The 25,335-nt window shown below is 38.7% G+C and overlaps 11 protein-coding genes across 11 annotated transcripts; 3 read left to right on the top strand and 8 right to left on the bottom strand. All coding sequences in view use genetic code 12, as the record gives it.

The window, feature by feature from the left end:
* Positions 1–446: 446 nt before the first annotated feature.
* PDR16 (phosphatidylinositol transporter) lies at positions 447–1,613 on the top strand (the record flags this gene model as incomplete). The annotated part of the gene is made up of 1 exon (XM_051813529.1): positions 447–1,613. The coding sequence occupies one exon, from the start codon at positions 447–449 to the stop codon at positions 1,611–1,613; it is 1,167 nt and encodes a 388-aa protein (XP_051672908.1).
* Positions 1,614–1,711: 98 nt separating this feature from the next.
* CANMA_001549 (exosome non-catalytic core subunit) lies at positions 1,712–2,689 on the bottom strand (the record flags this gene model as incomplete). The annotated part of the gene is made up of 1 exon (XM_051813528.1): positions 1,712–2,689. One exon carries the CDS (start codon positions 2,687–2,689, stop codon positions 1,712–1,714), a length of 978 nt encoding a protein of 325 aa, XP_051672907.1.
* Positions 2,690–2,911: 222 nt separating this feature from the next.
* On the top strand, positions 2,912–3,172 carry CANMA_001548 (uncharacterized protein; the record flags this gene model as incomplete). The annotated part of the gene is made up of 1 exon (XM_051813527.1): positions 2,912–3,172. The coding sequence occupies one exon, from the start codon at positions 2,912–2,914 to the stop codon at positions 3,170–3,172; it is 261 nt and encodes an 86-aa protein (XP_051672906.1).
* Positions 3,173–3,490: 318 nt separating this feature from the next.
* Positions 3,491–8,035, bottom strand: BNI4 (Bni4p; the record flags this gene model as incomplete). The annotated part of the gene is made up of 1 exon (XM_051813525.1): positions 3,491–8,035. One exon carries the CDS (start codon positions 8,033–8,035, stop codon positions 3,491–3,493), a length of 4,545 nt encoding a protein of 1,514 aa, XP_051672905.1.
* Positions 8,036–9,113: 1,078 nt separating this feature from the next.
* Positions 9,114–10,331, bottom strand: CANMA_001546 (uncharacterized protein; the record flags this gene model as incomplete). Its single annotated transcript, XM_051813524.1, has 1 exon — positions 9,114–10,331. The coding sequence occupies one exon, from the start codon at positions 10,329–10,331 to the stop codon at positions 9,114–9,116; it is 1,218 nt and encodes a 405-aa protein (XP_051672904.1).
* Positions 10,332–13,576: 3,245 nt separating this feature from the next.
* On the top strand, positions 13,577–14,161 carry SEN15 (Sen15p; the record flags this gene model as incomplete). The annotated part of the gene is made up of 1 exon (XM_051813523.1): positions 13,577–14,161. One exon carries the CDS (start codon positions 13,577–13,579, stop codon positions 14,159–14,161), a length of 585 nt encoding a protein of 194 aa, XP_051672903.1.
* Positions 14,162–14,456: 295 nt separating this feature from the next.
* SSC1 (Hsp70 family ATPase) lies at positions 14,457–16,412 on the bottom strand (the record flags this gene model as incomplete). Its single annotated transcript, XM_051813522.1, has 1 exon — positions 14,457–16,412. The coding sequence occupies one exon, from the start codon at positions 16,410–16,412 to the stop codon at positions 14,457–14,459; it is 1,956 nt and encodes a 651-aa protein (XP_051672902.1).
* A 708-nt stretch (positions 16,413–17,120) lies between these two features.
* Positions 17,121–18,248, bottom strand: CANMA_001543 (uncharacterized protein; the record flags this gene model as incomplete). The annotated part of the gene is made up of 1 exon (XM_051813521.1): positions 17,121–18,248. One exon carries the CDS (start codon positions 18,246–18,248, stop codon positions 17,121–17,123), a length of 1,128 nt encoding a protein of 375 aa, XP_051672901.1.
* A 250-nt stretch (positions 18,249–18,498) lies between these two features.
* On the bottom strand, positions 18,499–19,698 carry CANMA_001542 (RNA methyltransferase; the record flags this gene model as incomplete). Its single annotated transcript, XM_051813520.1, has 1 exon — positions 18,499–19,698. One exon carries the CDS (start codon positions 19,696–19,698, stop codon positions 18,499–18,501), a length of 1,200 nt encoding a protein of 399 aa, XP_051672900.1.
* Positions 19,699–19,965: 267 nt separating this feature from the next.
* Positions 19,966–22,605, bottom strand: MCM3 (MCM DNA helicase complex subunit; the record flags this gene model as incomplete). The annotated part of the gene is made up of 1 exon (XM_051813519.1): positions 19,966–22,605. The coding sequence occupies one exon, from the start codon at positions 22,603–22,605 to the stop codon at positions 19,966–19,968; it is 2,640 nt and encodes an 879-aa protein (XP_051672899.1).
* A 355-nt stretch (positions 22,606–22,960) lies between these two features.
* On the bottom strand, positions 22,961–24,589 carry NOC4 (ribosome biosynthesis protein; the record flags this gene model as incomplete). The annotated part of the gene is made up of 1 exon (XM_051813518.1): positions 22,961–24,589. One exon carries the CDS (start codon positions 24,587–24,589, stop codon positions 22,961–22,963), a length of 1,629 nt encoding a protein of 542 aa, XP_051672898.1.
* Between the last annotated feature and the right edge of the window lie 746 nt (positions 24,590–25,335).

Raw genomic sequence — 25,335 nt, 5'->3', positions numbered from 1 at the left:
GTATATACATATAGCCTATTGCTATTCACAATGTATACTAGTCGTAGGAGTATAGCATAGTTCTACTCTTCATAACAACCTATGTTGCCGTGGTTTCTAATTCGGCCCGAAAAAAGTTATTGTTGTAGTAATTTACGGTTTTAACAATACTAAAGGAACGGCACACACAAAACAAAAGAACGAAAGTCAAAACCCGACAAGAAAAAAAAACCAAAATGGGAAAAAAGAAATAAAAATTTTTGAAATAAATTAAAACTACCCTTTAACTTATTACAAGTATATATCTCTTTCTTGGCCCCTTTTACTACGTTAGAGTACCCCTCCCCAGGCTGTTCTACACTTATACATAGACTGAGAGATAGAGATAGAGATAGAGTATACAACCTCTTTTCATCAATAATAGAAACAACAATCACAACAACTATTCCCATTTCATCACTTTCATAATGTTTAGTAAGTTGAAACTGAAAGTTTCAGGTTCAAACTCAAATACCCCATCTACTTCAGAAACATCGTCACTTAAAGCCACATCTTCACCTGAGTCTTCAACTAGTAATGACACAGTTACAGCTAATGGCAAGTCTAAATCAAAAGAACTGGTAAATGTTGGCCCACCACGATATATCCCATTTGACAGCCCATCCTCAGAATCCCATATCCCAAAGGAACACAAACTCACACAAGATGAACAGGCAAAATATTCCAAAGTATTGAAACATTTCCAAACCCCGGATTTGACCATTGCTGATAGTGAAGAGCATCATAAACACAAAAATACCGCTAATGCCGCCGCAGATGCATCATCGCCATTGACAATTGAGGAAAAATCATGGTTAACCAGAGAATGCTTTTTACGGTACTTGAGAGCAACTAAATGGCATGTCGATGAAGCCATAGATCGAATTGAGTTGACATTGGCTTGGAGAAGAGAATTTGGTATTAACCACATCTTGGAAAAGGATAATGTTGTCAATGGTGAATTGACTAGCCCTGAAAATGAAACGGGTAAAGAAGTAATATTGGGATATGACAATGACTCAAGACCTTGCTTGTATTTAAAACCAGGTCGTCAAAATACCAAAACCAGTCAACGCCAAGTGCAACATTTAGTATACATGTTGGAAAAAGTCATTGATTATATGCCATCAGGTCAAGATTCATTAGCTTTATTAATTGACTTCAAAGCACACCCTGTAGGCACTCAGGGCGGTAAAATCCCGCCTGTTGGGGTAGGTAGACAAGTTTTGCATATTTTACAAACCCATTACCCTGAGAGATTGGGTAAGGCATTGTTGACAAATATTCCTTGGTTAGGTTGGACATTTCTTAAGATTATTCACCCTTTCATTGACCCCTTGACTAGAGAAAAATTGGTTTTTGATCAACCATTTATTAACTATGTGCCTAAACTGCAACTAGATAAAGATTTCCAAGGTGATGTCAATTTCATTTATGAACATGATAAATATTGGCCCAAAATGATTGAAATTGGTGAGGAAAAGAAAAAGAGGTATTTTGAACGATTCGAAAAGTTTGGTGCATGTGTTGGGTTAAGTGAAGTTGATTTAAGAGGCGACAATGAAGAATTGTTTCATCCTGTAGAAACCATTTAGAAAGCTGCATATACATACATATATATATATATATATAATTAGATACCAGTATTTTAATTTTGCATCTAATAGAATAACTATAGACTAACTGCCTTCCCCTAAATGATGAATGGGTTTGCATTCTTTCTCATTTCAACTACCCCACTATCCAAATCAATCATATTCTGCCAATCGACAGGATACATCAACGTACCGGCACCGCCATACAGTTTAGCCAACACCACCCCCAAATCATTTCTCGCCGTTGACAAATAATAATTTTGGCCATCACCTAAACTAATAACCATACATCGCACAATATCGCCCGGTTTAAAGCATTGTCCAACAACGACCCTATCTCGTTCAGTTGACCTTATATCGGAAGCTCTAATTATACCGCGATAGTTTTCTCCCAAGTCATAGATGGTTGCCTGTGTGGGTGTGGTGATGGATGATGCAATGGCTTGTTGGTTGTGGTTGTGCTGTGATCCGCCTCCTGCGGGGATTGACGCAAGGGCAGTAGCACCATTGGAGCCGGTACCTGAGTCGGTAAGGATGTTGCCGCCAATTTGCGATTGTCCTGGTTGCTGCAGACTTGATTTTGATTCGAGGGATATGATTTCACAATTGGCTTGTTTTTGCGAAATCCGCGTGATGCGGACCAAGACAATATCGTTTTCTTGAGGAAGATTTATCGACGACGATACTTTATTCGTAACATTAGATGCATGAGTTGCTTTATTGTTATGTTCGTTGGACTGTAATTGTTGATTCTTAGGTACAACATACACAATATACGCCAACTCCTTTTCCACTTCGTCTTTTGCATTCTCTTCATCAGAATTAGCATCATTGTCGTTATTACTTTCTCCATTGCTTGAATTTCCCGCCGATACTTTAACAAAATGGGTTTTTCCTAGAATAGTAGCACATATTACTGGTAAAGTTTTGGTACTGCCATCACCATCAACTACTTCAATTGCATTTACCGCTGTACCTGAGCCAGCCACATATTTGACTGGCTTATTTTTCTTTTCTTGCGTTAGTTTATAAGTTGGCGTTATGTATTGACCAGGTACGACTAACTTTGACTCCATTTTTGAAAGTAATACAATTGACAAGAATTCCTTTGCTTGATGAAGAGATGCAATTTTTTTTTCTTTTTCAGAATCATTTGGTTACGCGACACGACACGACACTGACCTCGCCCCCAAAGACAAAAAAAAATGCTGCAGCAGCAGCAGCATCAGCGTCATCGTCCATTTTCGCAACCTCAATACCACCACTACACTCACTACAGTTAATACACCAAAAAAACAATGAATGACAAATATCCAGCTTACATCAACGACAACACAGCTCCACCTACAATCTCATTACGTGATTACGATGATGCAGAATGGGCCGACACTACCTGTGTCGATTTCCAGCCAGATTCACAACGTTATGTCATTGTTGATTTGGAACAAAATGATTATATTGTGGCACATATTGACCCGAATGATAATAAAGTGTTGGATATTATTTTCTCCAGTGCCAAGGAAACACATGCTAAACAACAGCAACAGCAGCAACAGTAGGAGCTATAGCAACAATGCCAGTACCAGGGGCGATTGCTTGATGTCCCTTGAGTCGCATGTGTGTCAGTATTTATTTATATGATGTTGCAAGTGAAAGTCAATTTCAAGTACCTCAATCGGTAATACTAGTGTTAGGATGTCCCGATGCCCATTTACAAATTATCAAAATGAAATAATACTAAATGCAAATAAACATCTAAATCCATTAGATTTTACACTATTAAATATATCTCTATTTATATATATTTAACCATTATTGAAGTTCACCTTCCTTTATCCTCATAAACTCGCAACTCTTTTATAATTCCCCTCTCATATCTAGAAAAACTGAGTATAACAACGACTTTCAACATGAACATCCATTTCACTCTTGATCATATTCATCTCCTCTTTAATTTGTTGTGCCAACATTGGAGTCAATTGGTTACACGTAGCAGTATCCGGGTGACGGTCATATTCATCATCATTATACGTGTCATACAAGATAATTCTTGAGCTGAATCGTACACCAGATGGTTTTGTAGGCACAGGAGGTGGAGGTGCAACACGTGGTGCCAACACGTTGGCATTATTGTTGTTGTTGTTGCTCCTTTTCCATCTGCCCAACATGGATGTGAAGGATCGAGGCGACGAACTGGTGGATGATTGGTCAGATATCGACGGGATCTTATTATGACTAAACTTGGTACCAAATGGTGGTGGAGGTAATGGTAGTTTAAAATCAGGTGAATACGAACCAGTTGATGAGTCAACGGAATTATTCTGATTATTATTCTCCTTACCAAATTTGGACCTTGATTTCGATGGTGGTGTTTTATTCCTACCTGGTTGATGATAATTATATTGCTCAGATGGTGTATTGTGTTGTGGTTGTATCCCACCAACAATAGTTTTGTTATTGGGCACTAGATTCTCCTTTTCATACTCGCTAAACTCTTGGTTCATTTGATCGTCAATTAATTTCAATTCTTCATCCCCGTGTACTGTTGCATTCTGTTCCTCGTTCTCTTCTTCATCCTCGTCGTCGTCGTCGCTGCTAGTTCCAAACCCGCCACCAACTGACGACAGATCATCATTAAATGAAATGGTAAACGATTGATGCGAATCGCTGCTCCTTAAATCATGTTGAGCAATCTTACCCGAAAAGGATGGTTTGTTCAACCCTTTGAATGACATCGATATTGGTCGATTATTATAATTGGATTTTCCCTTTTTGGTGTTCCTGTATGCACTGTCCAAAATTGGCGAGCTCTTAATCACTTCAGTGGCATTATCATCAATACCCTTGTCACCCTCTATCGGAACATAATTCTCTTCATTGCTCAGTGAATCACCAACAAGAACATTTCCACGCTCACTGTCACCCAAAGTTGCCTCATCATTGCCAGCCAATGATTCATCATTAACTTTTGCATAATGTTCAAACCCATCAACAAGCTCCACACTAGTCTTTGGAGATTCAGTAGTTTTCATTGAAAGTGGAGAAGGTGAAGGTGTCCTCGATTCAACCACAGCTGGAGCTGGTGAGTTAAGATCAGCTGTAACATTTGGAAAATCAACCGTATCAATTCGCAACACTGGTGGGGCAAGTTGAGAAGACGGCATTGAACCTTCTTCTTCTTCATCACCATCATCATCAACACGAATATCTGGTGTGTCTACCATCTCATCTGCAGTCTCATTTTCCTGTAAACTCACTTCTGCCCGTAGTCTTTCATTCACATCATAGTTGGAACCATTCACATCATAGTTGGAACCATTCACATCCGGTCTGGGACTGGCAGAAGCAGATGCCATAGCAGCAGGCGAATAATTAAATGTCAAATTATCAACATCAATAAAGTCACTAAACTCCATGAACTCGTTATAATCTGAAGTATCCATCAAATTATACTGAAGAGAATTTTCATCAGGGCGTGGTGAAGCAGCTAGTGATTGAGATTTTATCAAAGAACCATCTGCGGCTTGGGAGTATACCGAACTCGAATTAGGCATTGCTCCCTCATCATCACCATTATCATCCAATATATTTGCATCAATCGAAGGAGGATCAAGTTCCTTGCTCAAATTGCTTGGTTTACTGGTGGAATTTTTCAATATTGAACTCGATCTAGTGATTCCACTAGGATTGTGTGGTGACAAGGTGGGTCCACTGTAATGGACAATATTATCATCACTTCCATCGTAATTGACAAACGAACTACGTTTGTTCGACTTGATTGATTTTAAAGACCTTGATCTTTCCAATGACACAATGCTCTCAACCTCATGCGCACTAAGCGATCTGGGGAACAATGATTCTCCCAACAATTGATAGCTCTTATCCTCTTTACGGCTAGGATACCTCTTTGGCACCGGCGATGCAGAGGGAGACATCGATGCTGAAAATTGTTTGCTATTGTCGGAGTTGGCAAAAATAGAGTTTCTATCCAATGGGTTTGCTTCCATATTTCTACCTGGCCGCTTAGCATCTGGTGAGCTTTGATAGTCAACTTTGAAAGGCGATCCAAATTGAGTATCTTGAATTAATGGTGGAATCAACAGAATTTCTTCACCTTGTTTATGATTTGATAACCTTTGCACCGGCGGATTTGCTTGCAAGTTTTTGGAATCATACACATCAAATTTTTCATCTGCTGATGGATCGAATGAGAGCTTGTCGTCATTTTCTTCTTCGTCATCTTCATTGGCATCCTCATCGGCATCTTCAAATTGATCCAGCTCAGTATCACTACTCTCCGAGGCTGGCTTGATTGCACCAAATGCAAGATTGCTGTCGCTGACTTCACGTATAAAATTTACAGAGCCGGGAGTAGCAACTGCTTTACTTGGTGCTTGTGATTGTAGTGGTGCAAATCTTTCATCAAGCAATACAGGAGAACCGTCCGATTCCTCTCCTGCGCGGTCGTTTGCCGTAGCACCTGCACCGGGTGCTTCTGAATCTATGGCAGTCTCTGCTTTAGTCTTGTCCTTACCTGCGGCCTCAGTCTTTCCCAAACTGTGAAGTTTGTCTGATGATTTGTTCTTTTTGAAAACACTCATAATCGATATGTTCGACTTGGTCTTTGTTAATGGTGGAAGCAGTAAATCTGTCCTATTCGCATCCTTGGTAGTTCCCGACTCTTCTGGACGATATAATGGGATATTAGTTGTTGAATATGATTTTCCAGCCGCTTTAACTGCTCGGGTATCACTTGACTCTGGGGCCTTATTCAACTCATGGCTTTTGGACTTTGACTTGAAAAGCGATCTAAAACTAAACTTCTTCTTCTCCGCAGGGGCATCTTGAATATGTCCATTGGACACTTTGTTCAAATCATCCATTGTCGAGCTTCTCTTGTGTAGCAATTGTGGCTTATTGTCATCGCGAGGTGTCTTTTTATTAAAATTCAAAGAAAATGTCGAATTTGATCGTAAATGAGGCGACCTCTGTGTTGGCGTTGTGGGTGCTGCTGGTTGAGACTTGTTTTGAGATGAAACAGTTTGCTGCGGTTGGTTGGGTGCAAGATTCTTCCTTCCCTCATTTTGCAAATTTTGCTCATTCGGAGATAAGACAGACAACATACTTGGTTGTTTTATATCTCCTTTCTTGGGTTCTTTTGAATTTGGCTTCTTATTAGTATAAGGTTCATAATTCATATCAGGGTTGAAATCCTGTGGCTTGGCTGCTGAGGGTTGATTTCCAAAATTCGTTGCGTCGGCTGAAAATTTCTTCTGCAAATTACTATTGTTAGAATTATTATTTTGTGGTGGAATTGCCGGCTTAGATAATGGTGCAAACGCGCTCTTGAAATTTCGGCTCGATTTATTATGTGATTGCTGGAGTTGGTGTTGATATCTATCCAGCTTGCCACCCCTTTGCTCAGTTGGAGACTCAACAATCGGTGAATTGGAGAAATGATCTAACTTTTTATCCCTTTTGTCTAAACTGAAATTATTTGTTGTGTTACTAAAATTATTATTATTCTGGGCTTTTTTATTTCTCTCCTTTGCGCCATCTCCGAAAGAATTTTTGTGAACTTTTGGTTCCGGCAAGTCAACGCTAACAGTTTCTTCAGTAATGTCATTCATTTGCGACTCCGTAGTATCATTGATTAGGGTATCATCTTTGGACCCCAGTTTGTGTTGGGCACCGGTCTCAATAACTTTCAACTGCGGGGAATCAAAATTATGTTGAGTGAAATTTTGAAAAGTAGGTGGTTGGCCTAAGATAGGAGTATCATCGGTGCTGTATCCACTCCCGCTTATTGTTGAAATGGACGATTTGGCCTTATGTGAGATGTTTGAAGCCCGTTTATTACTTGATTTATTGGCATATTGATACTCATTTCCGATTGCTTCATCAGCAGTCTCAAATGTTTGCCCCGAATTGACCGTTTCCAGGGTCGCATTGTAACTTCTATAGTTAACCGGTGCAGATAACCTCTCAGGGCTGTATTTATTCTTGATATCTAAAGGGTCGTGGTGCTTTAGTTCTTCCTCTTCATCGTCTCCGAATTGTTTCTCTTCCGCTTCGTCTTGCTCTCCCTCCTCCTCTTCCTCTTCCTCTTCAGTAACCAGTTGAGCAAGTGTGCCCGGTGACCTATTTTTACTCTTCTCATTAAGAATGCTTTCCAAAGCCTTTAAACTAGGAGATGACTTGATAATTGAAGTGCGGCTGGTGGAACTGGATAATTTCTGGGTTAAAAGCTCATTGTCCACCCTCAAGCCATCTTTAATACTTCTAGAGCTTAGTGAGTTAGGGATCTGTACCGAGCTTCGAAGTTTATTGATATGGTTGGAGCTGTTGTTGCTGGGTGCTGAATAGAAGTTGTTTTCTGAAAAGAACTCGTCAAAATCAGTGGATGGTTCTGAATTGGACATGGCTGTTGGTATTAAAAGATGCAGATTAACAAGGTATGACTGAGGTGTACTTTGATGCTGTGTTATGTTGGATTAATACGTGACAAGGAAAGTATTGCTCTATGTTTTAATGCAAATCTGAAAGTCCAAGTCCAAGTAGGGTAGTTTGCTGCGATAATTAATTAAGTTGAACCAGAATACAATGTACCGGAGTAATTTCTGAACTATGCTATGCTGGCAGAAACAACGAGTTATCCTAGTAGATGAATGATTCCTATGGATACCTGGTTGTCAAAAGTATTCTAAATTTTTTTGATATTCTTTTGTTACAACAAGGACTCTTTTTGGATAAAACAAATTTAAATTTAAAAAAATTTAAGGTCAAAAATAAAAAATTAAAAATAAAAAAGTAGGAGATATAAAAATAAAAATAGAAAATTTATTTCAGACACGAGAAAGATCCGATTTGACATATCCAGAACCATCAATTTGAGCGGCTATATACTGTAGATGAGGGTTTATTCTGTATAAGATGTATTCATTGACTTACGGCACCGGATCTAGTATCACCCCATTTAGATATAGACGTATTAGATGGCTAACTCCTCCCTTGCGATTTTAATATTTTGTCTGCATTTAGTTTTTTTCTTAAAAAAAATTTTTCGTTACTGGCGTCAGTAATTAAACCCGATTAGGAAATCAAACAGACAGACACACATTTTACGATACAATAAAGAAGACACCATCACAACTCCTCAAGTTAAAGATCCAATATACATGAAGAAGAAGACGCATATGTTCCATAGCAGATTGCACTGCATTCTTTTCAACCTTTCCCCATCTTCCTGTCTCTAACCCCCGTGAATTTTAAGGGGTTTATCTCGTTGCTCTATTGTTCAACCTGTTACGGAGGAGAATTTTGTTCACGACTTTGTGTAAGAAAAGGATTTTAGACACACGCGTCTGTCTCAAATTCTCAATTACCCCAATCAATACGTGCGAATCACGTGAACAACCACCCAGCTTACCCATTTATTAACAGTAAAGATAAATACAGTAATTGATTGAAGGATTGTATCTACTAACGCCAGCACCAGAACTACATAATCACACAGTCTCCCTTTTTCTTCAACCTACCTAGTTTACTCTTCTTTTTTGGGTCTTGAACTTCACCATGCTTCTTTTTCTCCAACACCGATCCTAAATCACCATTATAACTGACGCTTCCACGATGACTCGAAAAGCGAGACTTGGGTTTACCATCAATTTTGGGAGGTTGTGCTAAGTCTTCCACTACTGAAGTTGCATTTGTTGATATGGACTTCCTCTCAAATACAGAATTTATATCAGCATCAGCTGCCAAAACACTAGCCGATGCACTTGATTGATTGACAATAGAAACAGACGATTGTCTACTTTCAGTTCTTTGTAAACGAAGTACCGGGTCTAATCCAAATTGAAGGATTGAATTAGCCATATATAGAAACAATTTGATCCACAAAACTTCCAATTCAATGGTGAATCTGGTCCCAAAACGTTCATTAAAAGTTTGTATCAAAGCTTCGCCCATAATTTCATAAGCTGGTGGTTCAATACCAAATATTCTGGCGTGGCTTTTACCCAATTTTTCAAAAAATGAATCCAAAACTGATAAATCTTCCAAATGCGCTATTGTCATTTGCATTACTTGGGCAAAGCTGACAGCTTGGTGTCTAAGTGATGGCCACAACAACTCCAACTCAGGAGCAAGTGTTAGCAAATTGGAGTATAATTGACGGCAGAACAATGATGATGCCATCAGAGATGTTGTTGTTTGTCGTGGAGCAGTCAGACTTTTGGAAACATTTCTCTTCGGTCCGTTATTACTGTTAAAACCTCCTGGCATATTACTGGAAGCTTTATTCTCCTCCAACAACATCTTGTTCCATGTATATCTTAACATCTCAATCTCATGTTTGGTGAATTGAAGCTTGAATCGATACCGATCAGGTACTTCTAGATTGTATTGGTCCATTGATGTATTTGTTTCTTGTGGAGCTAATTGGTAAGCTGTCTGTAAATTGAATGCTAAATTGTCGCTCAAATCAGTTGGTAAATTGAATGTATGTTCTTCCTTTTCTGAGTTTTGAGCAGTTGCAACGGTTGTTCTTGAAGGGACTGTGTACAAAGAAGTAGACTCACTGGTTAGGCTTCTGTTGTCTGCAGCTGAAGCCAGATCAGGGGTATTTGAAGCAAATCCTAATTTAGACTTGCGATAGATGGGGACTGTAACGTTATAATCTGAAGCGGAGCCTCGTGATATTACTGATGGCGGCATCCTTTCAAGTTGAAAATATTTGGAACAATTATAATTCTTTTATAGTTTTGAATAAATATAGCCGAATGAAAATTTTAACAATAGCAATACCCAGATTAGATTTATGATCTCTGTTAGTGTAGCAGCAATATGTAATATACGTCTTTCAAGTAATACGGGAACGCAAGTCGATTAAAAAATAAAAAAAATGTACCTCTAGGAGTGGTGAAAACGGAATTGAATACCAAAGAAGGATCAGAAACGCCGTATCGTCTAAATTCAAAGCGTTAAACGAGTTGGCTGTATGCAACAGACTTAAAAAAAGCTTTCAATATGCAAAAAGGTTATAATGCGACAGTAGCTCTTGAAAAATAAACCGTTGGAATTGTTCCTATTGCAGAATAATTTGAAGCAGCGGTTTTGATTTTATTGTTTAACTTGGCTGATCTGGAATTAAGAACACGCTAAAGTTTGAAAAAATGCAAGTAAACTTTAGGTTCTGATGGGGTTTTGGTTAATGCAGAAGTGGTGTGATTTTTTTTTAAAAAAATAAAGAATGGAAATGGTTTGTAATTTATAGTTTTGTTTAAAATGAAGGACAGAGACGAGTGTCAAAGAAGACTAAATCAATTTAAATTATGTGCATTGTGTTATATATATAGATATATTACACGATTGGAAAACATCCTTTTTCACGCCTTTTTGAATCAAGCGCTTTGGTCTCGAAGTTAAAATTTCTTTTTTGACACCACCACACAATAGGAGGTTTTACTTAGTAGTATATACTTTGTTGGAGGGAAAAGAGAGGTTCTTCTGTGGTGCTTATTCTGAATTCATTGTTACTTAATGCATGCACACCCCCATTCCGATTGTTTAGGGTTTTCAACAACAACAATTGTTTGGGAATTATAAAAACGTTAACTCTTTCCTTCTCTTTGTATGGATTTTGTGTTGTGTTGTGTGTAATTTCTTAAAAAAGAATATTTATAACCCACACACAAAAAAGAAAATGCACCAAAAGGGTAGCAAATTAAAACGCATCTCTTTACTTGTTGGGGAGAGCGACAGAAGGAAAGAAGGAGGGGGAAAACCTCTTAATTTACCCTTCTTGGTTTGCCAAAATAGCAGATACTAACTAACTGGAAATTTCCGCTTCCATCGATGGACCTATTTTTTAAGCCTCTGACGAAATGTACAATGAATTAAATTTTATGAACTGATTATAAAAAACACCTCATCAAATCTCCCTATTGTTCTTTTTCCTCTTTTTCTTTTCTAATGAAACCAAGCAAACATTTGCAACACAAAATACATTCGTCAACAGCCAATTATATTTCCTGAAACCCTTATAGCTGTACTCGTTTTGTGTTCCTTCCAACAACCAACAAACCAACCTTGCAAATGATTCACAAAGATTAATGGCATTTACCCATTCTTCCCGTCTACGAAACGTTTGTGGTCGGGATCAGATCTGCAATTTCTGCATGTACCGACGTTATTTGCCCCGTACTTGGTGTATCGATGAGACGATGGCGCGCGTAAGCATGGCATTGATTACACCTTACTGATCCGGATGCTGAAGCAAATTAATTGCCCTAGAGACAAGACTAAAGTAGGTGTCCACAAAGTTTTCAAGCCAAAATTAAACTAGCTTCACAAACTCGAAAGGGGGGGAGGTTGAGGGAGATTTCAAACAATATAATAGACAAGTAATTGTGGTGCAGATGTAAGAAGGACACACCGGCCTCCCCCTCACAATCACTCTTCTTAGCTTAACTACTTTGGATTCGCAGCTGATCACATTGCCTATTGTCTCAGTTCTGCAAACTCTTTATCACACTCTTTTCATAATGGTAGGTTACTTTAACCGATACTCAAAGAACTGGTTGTTTCAAACCAACTTGTCTTACCAGCAAGAGTTGTCAGTCTTTCACATATCCTTCCATGGCCAAACATTTAGTATCACAATTTGGTCTGTGTATGTCAAAGGCTGTGCTATATCTGTCTTCTGAAAGTAACAACAATTTTTTTTTCTAGAATCATCGACTTCTACTCGTATCTTGTTGAAGAGAAGTTTAGATTGAAAAAGGCGTCTAATTGCAGGTCTAATGCGATCTAACTAATCTTTATATAAAAAGAGGTACAAAACTGACAGTTCTCCTTCTTCTTACCTTATTAAGAAGCAAACAAAAGGAATTAAAAAAAAACACAATTTGTCGAAAAAGAAAGAAAGCTTGCTGTTGAAAGAATGGACATTATGTGAAGACAATTCATCAGGTTCAACAAAAAGCTCAGTCGTGTCGGTACACAATAGACTTTTGGCTACTAACCATACGGCACCAAAGTTAAATGCCAAAGGTTATGAATGTGTCTGATGTGCATTTCCGCGGATATGTATTCACAAATGCAGATTATTATACCCCTTTGCTGTGGCGCATGGCAGGGGATGATTTTCGACTTGCATGGATGGACGATAGCAGACGCCAGTAAAAAGCATCGAGCAAACTGAAAGATGAGCTAGAAGCGTTAGGACATATTTCCATTACATTTGGATTTGATTGTCTTTGATACTTTAGCCTAAAACTATTTTGGCCAAGTTGCACACACATCCAAATACACAAAGACTACACACAATACTTAATGGACACCACTGAACTAAACTAAACACGTTTTCCATTCCCCCTTTTGGTCTCATTCAAATTAAGAAACCTAATGCAGTAGTTGACTTTAAACTGGAGTAATCCATTTGGTGAAATTGCATTGTTGATTTGTTGTTCTCCTCTCATATGTTCTGCTATTTTTAGTCTATTGTTCATTGAATTAACCCCCATGCCAAACAATAGCAGAAACTAAGACAATAGTGGCACCTCTTATCAATTTCCTCCTGGCATGGTGACCTCATCATTGTTGCATGTGAGCTCCACTCTTGATGATAAGACGCAACATTATATTGAGGGAATAATACTTCTACGAAAATGTCAAGTCAAGAGAAAGTGTAATATCTGTCACTATAACAATTTTATGATGGCCGCACCAAAGACAATGAGCCGAGTACGATCCCAATACCGGCATTGAATTCCTTGAAAATTATCAGTGAATTCTGGTTTGACTATTATCTTCACAAAAACTTCTGTTATTGTAGAAAGAAACAATGGACGTTTCCTTTTTTATCACGTGCAGCTGGAACAATGACTCCGTACTTCACTACTTTGCGAAGAGGAAAAACTTCAAGTTTCTTACTTCTAAACATAACCGATACACCACAAATGACTACACTGTCGTTTACATCATCGATAACTGACCAAGTACGGCTAAATCTCATACACTACAATCTATGGACTCAAGTCAAACTGCACAACGAATATATACTAAGTGGCTTACCACAAACAAAATTAGTCGCAACTGACCCCAACACCAAACGTGAATGGATTGTATGCAAACGATTGAATGAAAATAGTAAATTGAAAGTAAAGGAAATCAATTCATGGTTTGAAGAAATAAAGCACTTCACAAGTGGGGTAGAGGAGAATGGTGGAGATATAAAGCAAAACATTGATTCTCAACTGGATGTTCAAAGTAAAGATGATTTGCAAAGTCTAGGCATAAACGGCAACACTAACGAACTGGATAATGGCGATCGAAATGCTGTTTCAAGTGAACCGAATAGCAACAGATTATCCCATAGCAACTATTTCAGCCCTTCCTCCCCTTTCTCTAAATGGAAGCCCATTGACAAGACCACAAATGGCAAAGGAAGAGTAGATAGGATAACAATAGCATTGATCAACGATGATGGTACAATAGTTTATTACTTTATACATGATGGAATCACCAAACCTCGTCAAAACTAACCCAAAATAGCAACCACACTCTACATTGTAAACTTTTATTATCATTCTTTATTTTACCAACTGTAATATACACACACATATATATATATATAATGCATACCTTTTGATGGAAAATTTTAAAACTATGTACAACGGAATTGATAAAAAACTAGTCCTGTAAGATACCTCTTGAAAGTCATAGACAAGAAAGCAAATTGTAAAAAAACAAAAGGTAGTGGGGTACGAACGTAATCATCATAATTGAATAGAAACAATATAGACTTAAAATCTATATTGTGCTAAATCCTTAGTCGATCTATTCCTTCTTTTCTTCAGATGATGATTGTTCACCACCGTCTTTGTACAAATCTTTGAAAAGATCAATAGCAGCATTTTGCAATTCTTCAGTCTTGGCTTTCAAATCTTCAGCAGCAACTTCTTCACCAGCTTGTGCCTTCAAGACAATTTCTCTCAATCTTTCAATGTATTCCTTGACTTTATCAACAGCTTCGGTTGACAATTTCTCCTTGTGTTCATTCAAAGAGTTTTCAGTGTCATTACACAATTGATCGGCTCTGTTGGCAGCTTCGATAGCTTCTCTCTTGGTCTTATCAGACTCAGCGTATTTCTCAGCATCATTGACCATCTTTTCAATTTCGGCATCAGATAAACCAGATGATCCAGCAACAGTGATGGAAGCATCCTTGTTAGAAGCCTTATCACGAGCAGAGACCTTGATGATACCATCGGTGTCAATGTCAAAAGTGACTTCGATTTGTGGAACACCCTTTGGTGCTGGTGGGATACCAGACAAGGTAAAGTTACCAATCAATTTGTTGTCTCTAGTCAATTCTCTTTCACCTTGGAAGACTCTAATTTCAACCGAGGTTTGACCGGCAGATGCAGTTGAGAAGATTTGTGACTTCTTTGCTGGGATGGTAGTGTTTCTAGAAATCAATCTGGCAAAAACACCACCCATGGTTTCAATACCCAAGGACAATGGAGTGACATCCAACAAAACGACATCCTTGACTTCACCCGCCAAGATACCACCTTGGATGGCAGCACCCAAAGCAACAGCTTCATCTGGGTTAACAGCCTTGGATGGTTGTTTGCCAAAAATGGACTTGACAGTTTCAACAACCTTTGGCATTCTCGACATACCACCAACCAAAATAACTTCGGAAATATCTGAGGTGGATAATCCGGCATCTTTCAAGGCCTTCTTACATGGTTCAATAGTCTTTTTAACCAATGGCTCAACCAATTGCTCGAATTGAGCTCTAGTGATCTTTTGGTTGATGTGTTTTGGACCAGATGCATCAGCGGTGATGAATGGCAAGTTGATGTCGGTGGAGACGGTTGAGGACAATTCAATCTTGGCTTTTTCAGCAGCTTCTCTAATACGTTGAATGGCCATTCTATCTTTTTCTAAATCAATACCGCTTTCTTTCTTGAATGTTTCAACAATGTTTCTAACCAAAGCAATGTCGAAATCTTCACCACCCAAGTGGGTGTCACCATTGGTTGACTTGACTTCGAAAACACCAGCACCGATATCCAAGATGGAGATATCAAAAGTACCACCACCCAAATCAAAAACTGCAACAACTTCACCATCCTTCTTTTCCAAACCATAGGCCAAGGCAGCGGCAGTTGGTTCGTTAACAACTCTCAAAACGTTTAACCCAACAATCTTACCCGCGTCCTTAGTAGCTTGTCTTTGGGCATCGTTAAAGTAGGCTGGACAGGTGACAACAGCACTGTTGATCTTCTTGCTCAAAGCAGCTTCAGCGGTTTCCTTCATCTTGTTCAAAATGAAACCACCAATTTGTTGTGGTGAGTATTGTTCACCTCTAGCTTCCAACCAAGCATCACCATTTCCGTGCTTAGTGATCTTGTAAGGAACTTGGTTGATATCTCTTTGAACTTCTTTATCGTCATATCTACGACCAATCAAACGCTTGGTGGCAAACAAAGTGTTTTCTGGGTTGACAACAGCTTGACGTTTGGCTGGAATACCAACCAATCTTTCACCATCTTTGGTGAAGGCAACAATAGAAGGAGTAGTTCTTCCACCTTCGGAGTTTTCTAAAATCTTTGGGGTCTTACCTTCCATAACAGCGACAGCTGAGTTAGTGGTACCCAAGTCAATACCAATGACAGGACCAGTTGGAGCAGCTGCTGTGGATTGCGCACGAACAGCAGCAAATCTGCTGGTGGCAGGTAATTGACGAGCAACATTTCTCAACGAACTTCTAGCAGACAACATTGTTTCTATGTAGTACTTTTATTTGTGAATGTGGATGTGTCTAAACTTTCACAGTTGTGTAATTCAATACAAAGAAAGGGAAAATTTTATTCAACTCAACGGGAAAAGGATTGGAAAACTTTTCTTTTGTTTTTAAATATATATAAAGAAGTGAGAGAAAATTTTTTGTTTGTGTGTGTTTGGGTACAGTCAGTATAAAACGTCATTCTCTGTTAAATGTCGCAGCAACTTGGTAGCTCTGTGGAACCATCATAGAATGTCATAGAAAAAATTAAATAACCAAATATCTTTTCTATTTTTTTCGCCACAAGCACTACCTGTTGCAAAATGGTCTAGATTGTTCCTATGATGAGTAGTTTAGTAAGACAAGACAAGACGAGAATGATAGCATTAAGTTTCAGGAAATATGTAGTCAGTATACTGATTCACTACTTTATGCTATGGAAACGACAAGGATGTCAATAAGTTCAAATTTTTTCTTTTCTATTCTAGATTTGCTAGAAATTGCCGCCAAAAAGTAGCAATCCGAAATTTCTCTTCCTAGTTTGTCACGCACCTCGGTTGAAGAATCAGAGGGAAGAGCTCGGTTTATAAGTGCTATTTCATTATACAGAGAACAACCCAGAACTTTTCTTCAACCGTTGTTCCCTAATATTTCAATTTAATTACGTCTCACTTTTCACAAATGTATTTACCTAATCTACCATCTCATTCTAGAAGATCAGCTGGAATATGTCCATTCATAATCCAAGTCAATGACTTTTCTTTACGATAGCTTTCCAAGTAATCAATCATTTCGTCGTCCAGTTTATTATACTTGTAGCTGCCTCTCTTTATAGCATCGCATAATCGTTTTCTTCTTTGAAATCGTTTACTTTCTTTTGACCTTGAATCGCCCCTCCAATTATTCTTGCCGTATATGGCATCCATTTGACAAAGAGGTTCTTGACCTTTGTATCCTTTATAAAACTCGTCGTATATTTCACGAACTGTTGTAGGATTGTGAATAAACTCGACGTGAATTTTCTTTCCCAGATTTGCATCTTGGGTTGGGACTTTCGATGGAACAGGCTCCTCATCAAGCAATTGGTTTACATCATCTCCCTGTCCGCCTCTTTTCCTCTTTTGTCCCCTTTTTTTTGTCTTAGCCGGCAGGTCTTGGTGTGCTTGTTGTGACGTTCGAGTGTGTTGCCGTTGGTGTCTACCAGCATGTCGAGTCAGCCTACTTTCTCGCTGGTCTGTTACCACAGCTGATACATGATGCAACTCGGGGTCCATATTATTATCTGCAGTTCGACCAACTTGCCCAGAAGTGGTTCCTTGAGCTTGGTGATGCGCCAGCTGTTGTTGCTGCTGCTGTTGGATACGTTGTAAGGAGGCTCTATTTTGGTCAATGAGTATTTGATGAGTCAGGTTGGGCTGTGGGTGCAAATGGTTCATGTGATGGTTGATTTGTTGTTGCATGTTGGGTCTTTGTAAATCACTCACATTGACACTCTCCTGAAAAGCACGTATTGATCGCAATACCGACTCGTCATCATCCTCGGCTTCCGATGAGTCACCTTGAGGAATCAATTCCAGATCAACTTCATCCTCATCCAACACTTTGCCCTTTCGGTTCATCAACTGCGCCACAAACCCTGTCAACAACGATGTGACTTTATCCAACTTAGCATTTTGAAAGTCAAGTAATTGTCTCAATATAGCCACTTCACGCTGTAATGAAACTACGCGCTCATTTTCAATTTTGTTTAATTGGCTGGCCAATCTATCAATCTTGGTTTCCAAAACGGACGAACTCAGTTCATTTGTGCGAATATGCGAAGATGGGTTCATTTGAAAGAGGCAAGCAACTTTATTGGATTTTGTGTCTATGTATGTTTGATTTTGCAGTCACTGAGTGTCGTCTAATATATGAAGTTGCAAAAATGTCGGCAAATGATTGCTATGTTGTGACTTTATCGTTTATGTCTCCCAACTAAAAAGGGAATTGTAGAAAATTTTAAAAAAGAAGTCTCTTGATAATTGTGACATGCGCTACCGAGAAAAGCTCTAATACCAAGCTATAAAAATGTCTAAAGTGGTCTTAACCTATATCTGATTCCACTTCTTCTGAGCTACTACCCAAGATAAATCCCTCCTCATCAGCTTCTTCTATAATATCCGTAACATCATTCAGTCTTTTACTTTCTGTTCCGTCTGCCTCACTCCTGTCATCCTGAGCAGTTGCCTCAGGTGTTGTCCCTATTAACGCCTCTTCGCTAATATCATCCAACTCATCAAATTTTGCTGTAAAGCAGTCACCAAATAATGCCAATAAGGCAATGCATCGACCTTTGGAATTTATGTAGACTGCTCTGCACTTTTTGTAATCCCCGTATACCTCCTTCGTAGCCAAACTCAATTGCATTAAACTTGACAGCTTAGGCAAAAACAACCCAACGTTATCTGAATACCGGGTCATTGTTTGTAAAAGCTCGGTGATGTTGAACGGTTGCATGGCATATAAATTAAATTCGTTCCTGTCGTAATTCGTACCACCCCAAGGTGGTGAACTAAATATAAAATCAAATATTCGGTTAGGTGGTACATCTTTTCTTGATTCACGTACATGTTGCGGTATCCAATCGTAATTCACTTCATGATTCTCTTGAAGTTGTGTAATCTGCCTCCAATCGGCTTGCACTGTCCATGTTTTATCTTGGACGCCATATACTTCGGCATTATGTTCAGCACAGTATAAATTTGTGCCATTAATTTCTATTCCTCCTACTGAATCAAAGAACTGGGCAAATTGAATCATATTACCACCTCCTCCGCAGCATACATCTAACCCATAGTTTGCTTCTGGAGGAAGAATTTTCACAAATAATTGTGCAATGTATTTAGCAATCGTTTCAGGTGTTACACTGTACCATAGCTCTGCTGAGAGGTATATCCCTTCGTCATATTTGGTAAACAATTCGTATCTTCGACTCCAGAATTTTTGCACTGATGATGGTAATGTATAATATGTATGCATCAACAATTCACCATTGTACAGATATTCATTGTAGTCTATTTCCCCCTCATATATCGCATCTTCCTGGCCTTCGTAGTGATCTTGGGGTACATTTTGTTCGTTATTATCAAGAGCCAACCTACTCTTCTTTTTGTTCTTTCTTTTTTTCTTCTTTCGCTTTTCAATTTTCCCTGGGGAGGAGGACCTTTCAAACGTTTTACCACTCGATGTGTCAGTTAATTCGTTTCCTCTGTCAGCCGACTCATCCGATGCGAGAGCCATCATCAATTGTATTTGTATTGTGTTGTAAGCAGATTGCTTTCTCTGTTTCTAAGTTGTGCTTTTTTGTTTCGTTTTTATTGGCGCTACCATTACATCAAACAGCTAAAAGGAACTATGAAAGGAAGAGGGGTTGCAAAACTACTATAAATAAGGTCACCCATTGCAAATAAAGACCCCGGTATTGAGGATTATATCCATTAGCTGTTACTGACTACTGTTTAATACACTTATAATAATACAAACTTGAAAAAACCCAAAATTACCCATAAACTACATCGTCCACACTTTTCCTTCGGCAAGGAAGATTTTGTTATCCTCTTGCATCTTCTCGAGTCCAGTTTCAATTTCAGACTCTGTGAATTTCTCCTCCTGTGCCATTTCCTCATTTATAGCCCTAACAACATTTTCAATAGGGGCTATACGTTGGGATTCAGGACCAGTAAACACATCTGAACGAATAACTTTTTGAAGTACTCTGCGGAACGTTTGGAATCTCTCTGAACTTAACCTGGATGTTTGTTCTGTGTTTGTTGCTCTATCACCTAGTGGATGATGCGAGGTGGAGCTTGATTCGTCAGGGACAGGCAGCTGTTGCTGTTCATTTTCCGGTGTTATGTGGAATTGCTCCAACTCTTCACCAACTTCTTCAGCATCACCATCATTATCTTGCTGTCCCAATGGTGGCTCTGGTGTGGTATCTGGAGTCCTTTGTTGTTGCTGCTGCTGCTGTTGTTGTTGTTGTTCCCTCAACCTGGTTCTTCTCGTACTTGGCCTTGTTCCCGCCACCTCGTCTTCTTCTCCTTCCCCTTCTTCTGAGTCTTCTTCAGATTCCAGCTCTGAATCAAAAGTTTCAGCAACAGTTCTTCTCTTCTTTTGCTTCTTGGGAATTTCCTTAAACAAAGCATACCTCAACATCTCCTCGGCTACTTTAGCATCTTTGACCTCCACACTTTTGGATAACCTCACCTTGGCATGGGCCGAAGCCAAACGGATCAACGTTTCCAAAGTTCTTGCAGTTATTGGAGCTGTGTTTCTTTGGTTGTTTCCAATCAAGTCGTTTCTTAACGAGGAGTAAGTGGTAACAATATAATCGGATGCACTCTTTGTCAACACAGGCTTGATTCTCTGCTTGGCATATTGGATGTACTTTTTCAAGAATGGTATCGACAAAATGGTAGGTGACTTTTTGGAATTTCTTGCAACACCAGCATGTAATAACGCGTTAAATTTTTCAAAAACGGGCTGTTCCAACAATTCTTGTTCATTCACCTCGTCATCCCCAACTGCTAATGTCACACTTGATTTTTCTCTTATTGGTTCCCCTTCCATCATTCCTGGAGGTACGAACCTGTGCATTCTCAACACATGCTCCGAAATGACCCGGTCTTTGGTTGGGTTTACATCATCGGTGACAACAAACAATAAATCGAAACGAGACAATAGCGAATCTGGTAAGGCGATGTTCTTATGGGGATCTTTGTGCACATCATATTGGCCAAATACGGGGTTAGCTGCGGCAACGACAGAACAACGAGCATTCAAGGAGGTGTGGATACCGGCTTTGGCAATAGTTACGGTTTGCTGTTCCATAACTTCATGAATAGCCACCCTATCTGAATCTGACATTTTATCAAATTCATCAATGCATACTATTCCTCTGTCTGCTAGAACCATTGCACCTGCTTCTAATCTTCTTTCACCAGTTTCTTTGTCAGTGGTGACTGCAGCAGTTAAACCAACACCAGAGGATCCTCTACCAGTTGTTGCAATGGCCAATGAGGCGGTGTTCAAAACAAATCTCAATATTTGAGATTTAGCAGTTGAAGGATCACCAACCATCAAGATATTGATGTCTCCTCTCAAATGGGTACCATTGTCTAAATTCTTTTCCACCCCTCCCATCATCATCAACAAAACAGCTTTCTTGATATGCTCAAACCCATAAATCGAGGGCGCTAATGACTGAGACAAGATGTCAAATATTTTCTTGTCTTTGGAAAGCTTGTTAATGTTTCTAATGTCATGATCGGTGATTTTCTCTTGGGAGGCAACACCTGTTGATCTTGCGTGTAATGGGTATACCGAGTTACCCAAGATCACCGTCTTGAATGATGAATTGTTATTGACACCACCACCCAAAGCACGATAAACTCCAACAATTTGAACACGGTCTCCAGGTTTTGTAAGGTCAACCAAGTCGTCATCTAAGATAACATCCACGGATCTGGGTAATTGACCAGCTGGCGCAGTCTCTGGCATTTCTTGGACAGATATTTTTTGGTGGTCTTTATACGTCGAGTAACCATACTCAGTAGTCAACTTGTTACCATCCATATCTTCAGTGGGGTAGATTGGGGGAGTTGAAATAGCGTCAAAAGAAGTGGTCTGGTCCCTGTATTCTCTTGCATAAAACCTACCAGTAGCGTCAGCATATTGCACCGATCTAATAACTTTTGGACGAACCAAGGAAGCTCTAGTAACAATACCTTCAATTGAAACCATTTTTGATAAGTAGTTTGAGTCTATCGATCTAGGAGTGATTGAATGACTACCAAAAGCTCCTTTAAAACTCAAATAATATTGTTGATTAGTATCAAAATCGCTTGGGAATGATGAATCGCTAGGGTCGTAAATTGTCAACACTGTATCTCTTAAAGCACGCTCACACGCAGGTAAATAATCAGCCGGTTGGTTTAATAACCCTTGCCAAAACTCTCTGTCAAAATCTCTAACCTGGTCAATTGAAACATTTAATCTGTATTTGCCCTTAATTATCAAGTCTCTTATTTGGGCTCTATAATCAACACCAGTGTTTGCATCTATTCTGTCTAAAAACTCTTGAAATCTTCTAACTCTGTCACCAAAGACAGCATCTAAAGGTTGTTCGTCGAACTGGGTAGTATCATCCATGACTGACTAGTTGATTAACGAAGGAAAAAAGAAGAATGGGTAGAGATTCAAGAGAAGTGTCTAAATTTTTTTTTTATTTGCAAAAAGAAAATGAATGGAAATAATTTTTTCATGGGAGAGAGACACAATACACGCGCAACAGCTTTTTGTCTTCCACACGCGTTTCATTAAATATCCCAAAACGGTTAAATTAAAATATGGTAAACGTACAAAATTAGTTTACAAACCAAAGTACACGAATTTTGCATGTTGTTAAGGTAGTAGGGTATGCTGAGAAAGCTTCGATTGGTAGTGGTAGCTCTACTCCTCTACAATCTTCTTCTATACTGACCAAATGCAATTAAATAACATACTTCTATAAACTCCAGCCGTCTAACAAAATATTCCCCTCTTTGCCATTCTCTGCCAAAACACTGTCAAAGCTTTCAAATTCCAAAGCAGCTTGGTTTTTGTATCTACGGGACTTTTCTGTCTCCATTAAGCTCTGATAACTCCAGTCCAAAAAGTCTTCCATGTTATAGTTTGGCTTCCTAAATGGCTCGCCAAATATTCTAGCCAAAGTGGCAATGTTTGGATGATAGTGACCCATCAACGTTTCCAATTCCCATAGTGAGGACTCAATAGCCTTTGTGTTCAAAGGGTTTGTCTCAAGGTTTTCAAATGGGTCTCCTAGTTGTGACTCATCTGTATTGTGCAACATTATCATACAAGTTGGGTGTCTTTTCAACAAGTTGTAAATGAATGGTATGATAATGACCACACCCGATGCACTAGATGTTAATGCCAATCTAGCTAGCTTCTTTATGAACGAAGCCACTAAACTTGCAGACAAATGTGTTGACGACAAGAACAAATCACATAAACGAAAGAATCTTGATCTATACCTTGTGTAGAATAATTCGGGTCTTAACAAGGAGTATAATTTTGCGTAAAAGTCAGGGTATTCCAAATTGTAGTTCTTTATCAATTCATACAATGAGTTGAGCGACAATATTGGTATAATCAAGTCATCCTGTAAATTGTAAGCGTCTGTTAAGAAATCCATTAAGCCTTGTGGTTGCGACATGTAAGGAATGATACGTTTATGTAGAATTAACAAAATTGATTTGTATTGTGGTGAAGACAATGGATAAGACAAAATTGTCAAAATGCATTTTTGAAATTGCGATTTGAACTTGTTGTGTTTGTACAATGTTGAAGGCAACTTGTCCTTTGGAACCCAGGTAGGTTCGTCCTCGAGATCCTCTGGTTTAAACTTTAAGCCATTTCGTATAATAGTGACAAAGTTTGCAAATATCCTTTGTAGCTTTTTATCTGATAATTTGTCTTTCCATGAACAAAGAACATCATTGACAACATCAAAAAAGTAGAATTGCAAATCCCAATAGTTCTTGAATATTTCACTAAATTCTAAAACAATGAAATTGTTAGACGATCCATCTGATGAATCTTCTCCGATACGATTATGCAACACTGCTTCGAGGAATTGTTGATATGTTTTCTTGGGGAACTGTTTCTCTGAACTTTGACTTTCCAACTTGATCATACTCAAATAAATTTCCATCGAATCCAACTGCAATGATGTCTCTGAATATAGTTTGGACAGTAATAGTTTAAGAATGATTGATTTGAAGGTTTCGTACTTGTCTGCCAACCAGTTGGTTACTAGTCTTTGCTTTTCGTCTTGTTTTTTGGATCCTCTCATCATTCCTTCATCGAATAACGCTTCAAACCGTTCAAATACAACGAGCAAAATGAGACGTCCCAATGTTTCCACCTCAATACTTTCCTTCTCAATGAGAATTCCTTGAATGATTTTGAGTTGTTCAAGCAACTGTACAAAATTATTGAACTTTGATGCATTCTTGATCTCCTCACCTAATGCTTTCACTTGCTCTAACGATAACAACTCCTTCGACTCAATTTTCAGCCTCTTCTCTCTCTTTTTTTCCAACTGCTGGAGCGATTTCCTTTTTGGTGCCATTGTAGAAGCTTTTTCTTGTAGAAGTGTATGTCCCAATATACTTCCGATGAGATGCTGCTAACCTCTTCTCAATACTTTTTTTTTTTTACTCACCAACACGACTTTCTGCAAATATAACAAACCATCTTTGGGAGAGAAAAATTTTTAACCTCTTTTTACCCCTTCTTTTTTTCTTTTCTTTGTATGACCTTCCAAGTTTTATACTACATGATGAAATCTCGCGTATTAGTCATTGATAATGGCCCTCTTTTGGAGTTGTAGTTGACCTTTGGGTCGATTCCTTCGAGAGAAATTGCGGACTCTCCGTTGGGTTTTTTTGACATGATGACGGCGTTTGGCGCAACTATATCTTGTTACATTTTTACAGACGCTTTGGAGAACTTCTGACACATAATATTTGAAAGGTTGTACCATCATGGATTCAGTAGCGTAGTGGTAGGAATATCCTGTAGTAAAGTCCTTGACCCAAGAAATGATCAAAAAGTTTAAGATTAGCAAAGCCGTGAAGAAGAAATGCACGTCTAGAGCGTCCAACAAGCTGAACACATCTCGAGGCCTTGTCATTATCCAGATTCAATCGTAAATTACAATTCTATGTAAAGGGTTCTGCTTATATTTCATATCTCTGGATTATTTTTTTGTTTTTTTCCTAGCTTGGAGATATTCAAAACAAACCCTGTTGGGGTTCCATCAACTAGGTTACATTTTTTTCTCAATTTGTATGCAAAAAAGGTGGCTTCCGAAAC

The sequence above is a fragment of the Candida margitis genome (genome assembly GCF_024628925.1).
Source record: "Candida margitis strain CBS 14175 chromosome Unknown scaffold6, whole genome shotgun sequence".
Lineage (NCBI taxonomy): Eukaryota > Fungi > Ascomycota > Pichiomycetes > Serinales > Debaryomycetaceae > Lodderomyces > Lodderomyces margitis.
This window is presented reverse-complemented; position numbering and strand designations above follow the sequence as displayed.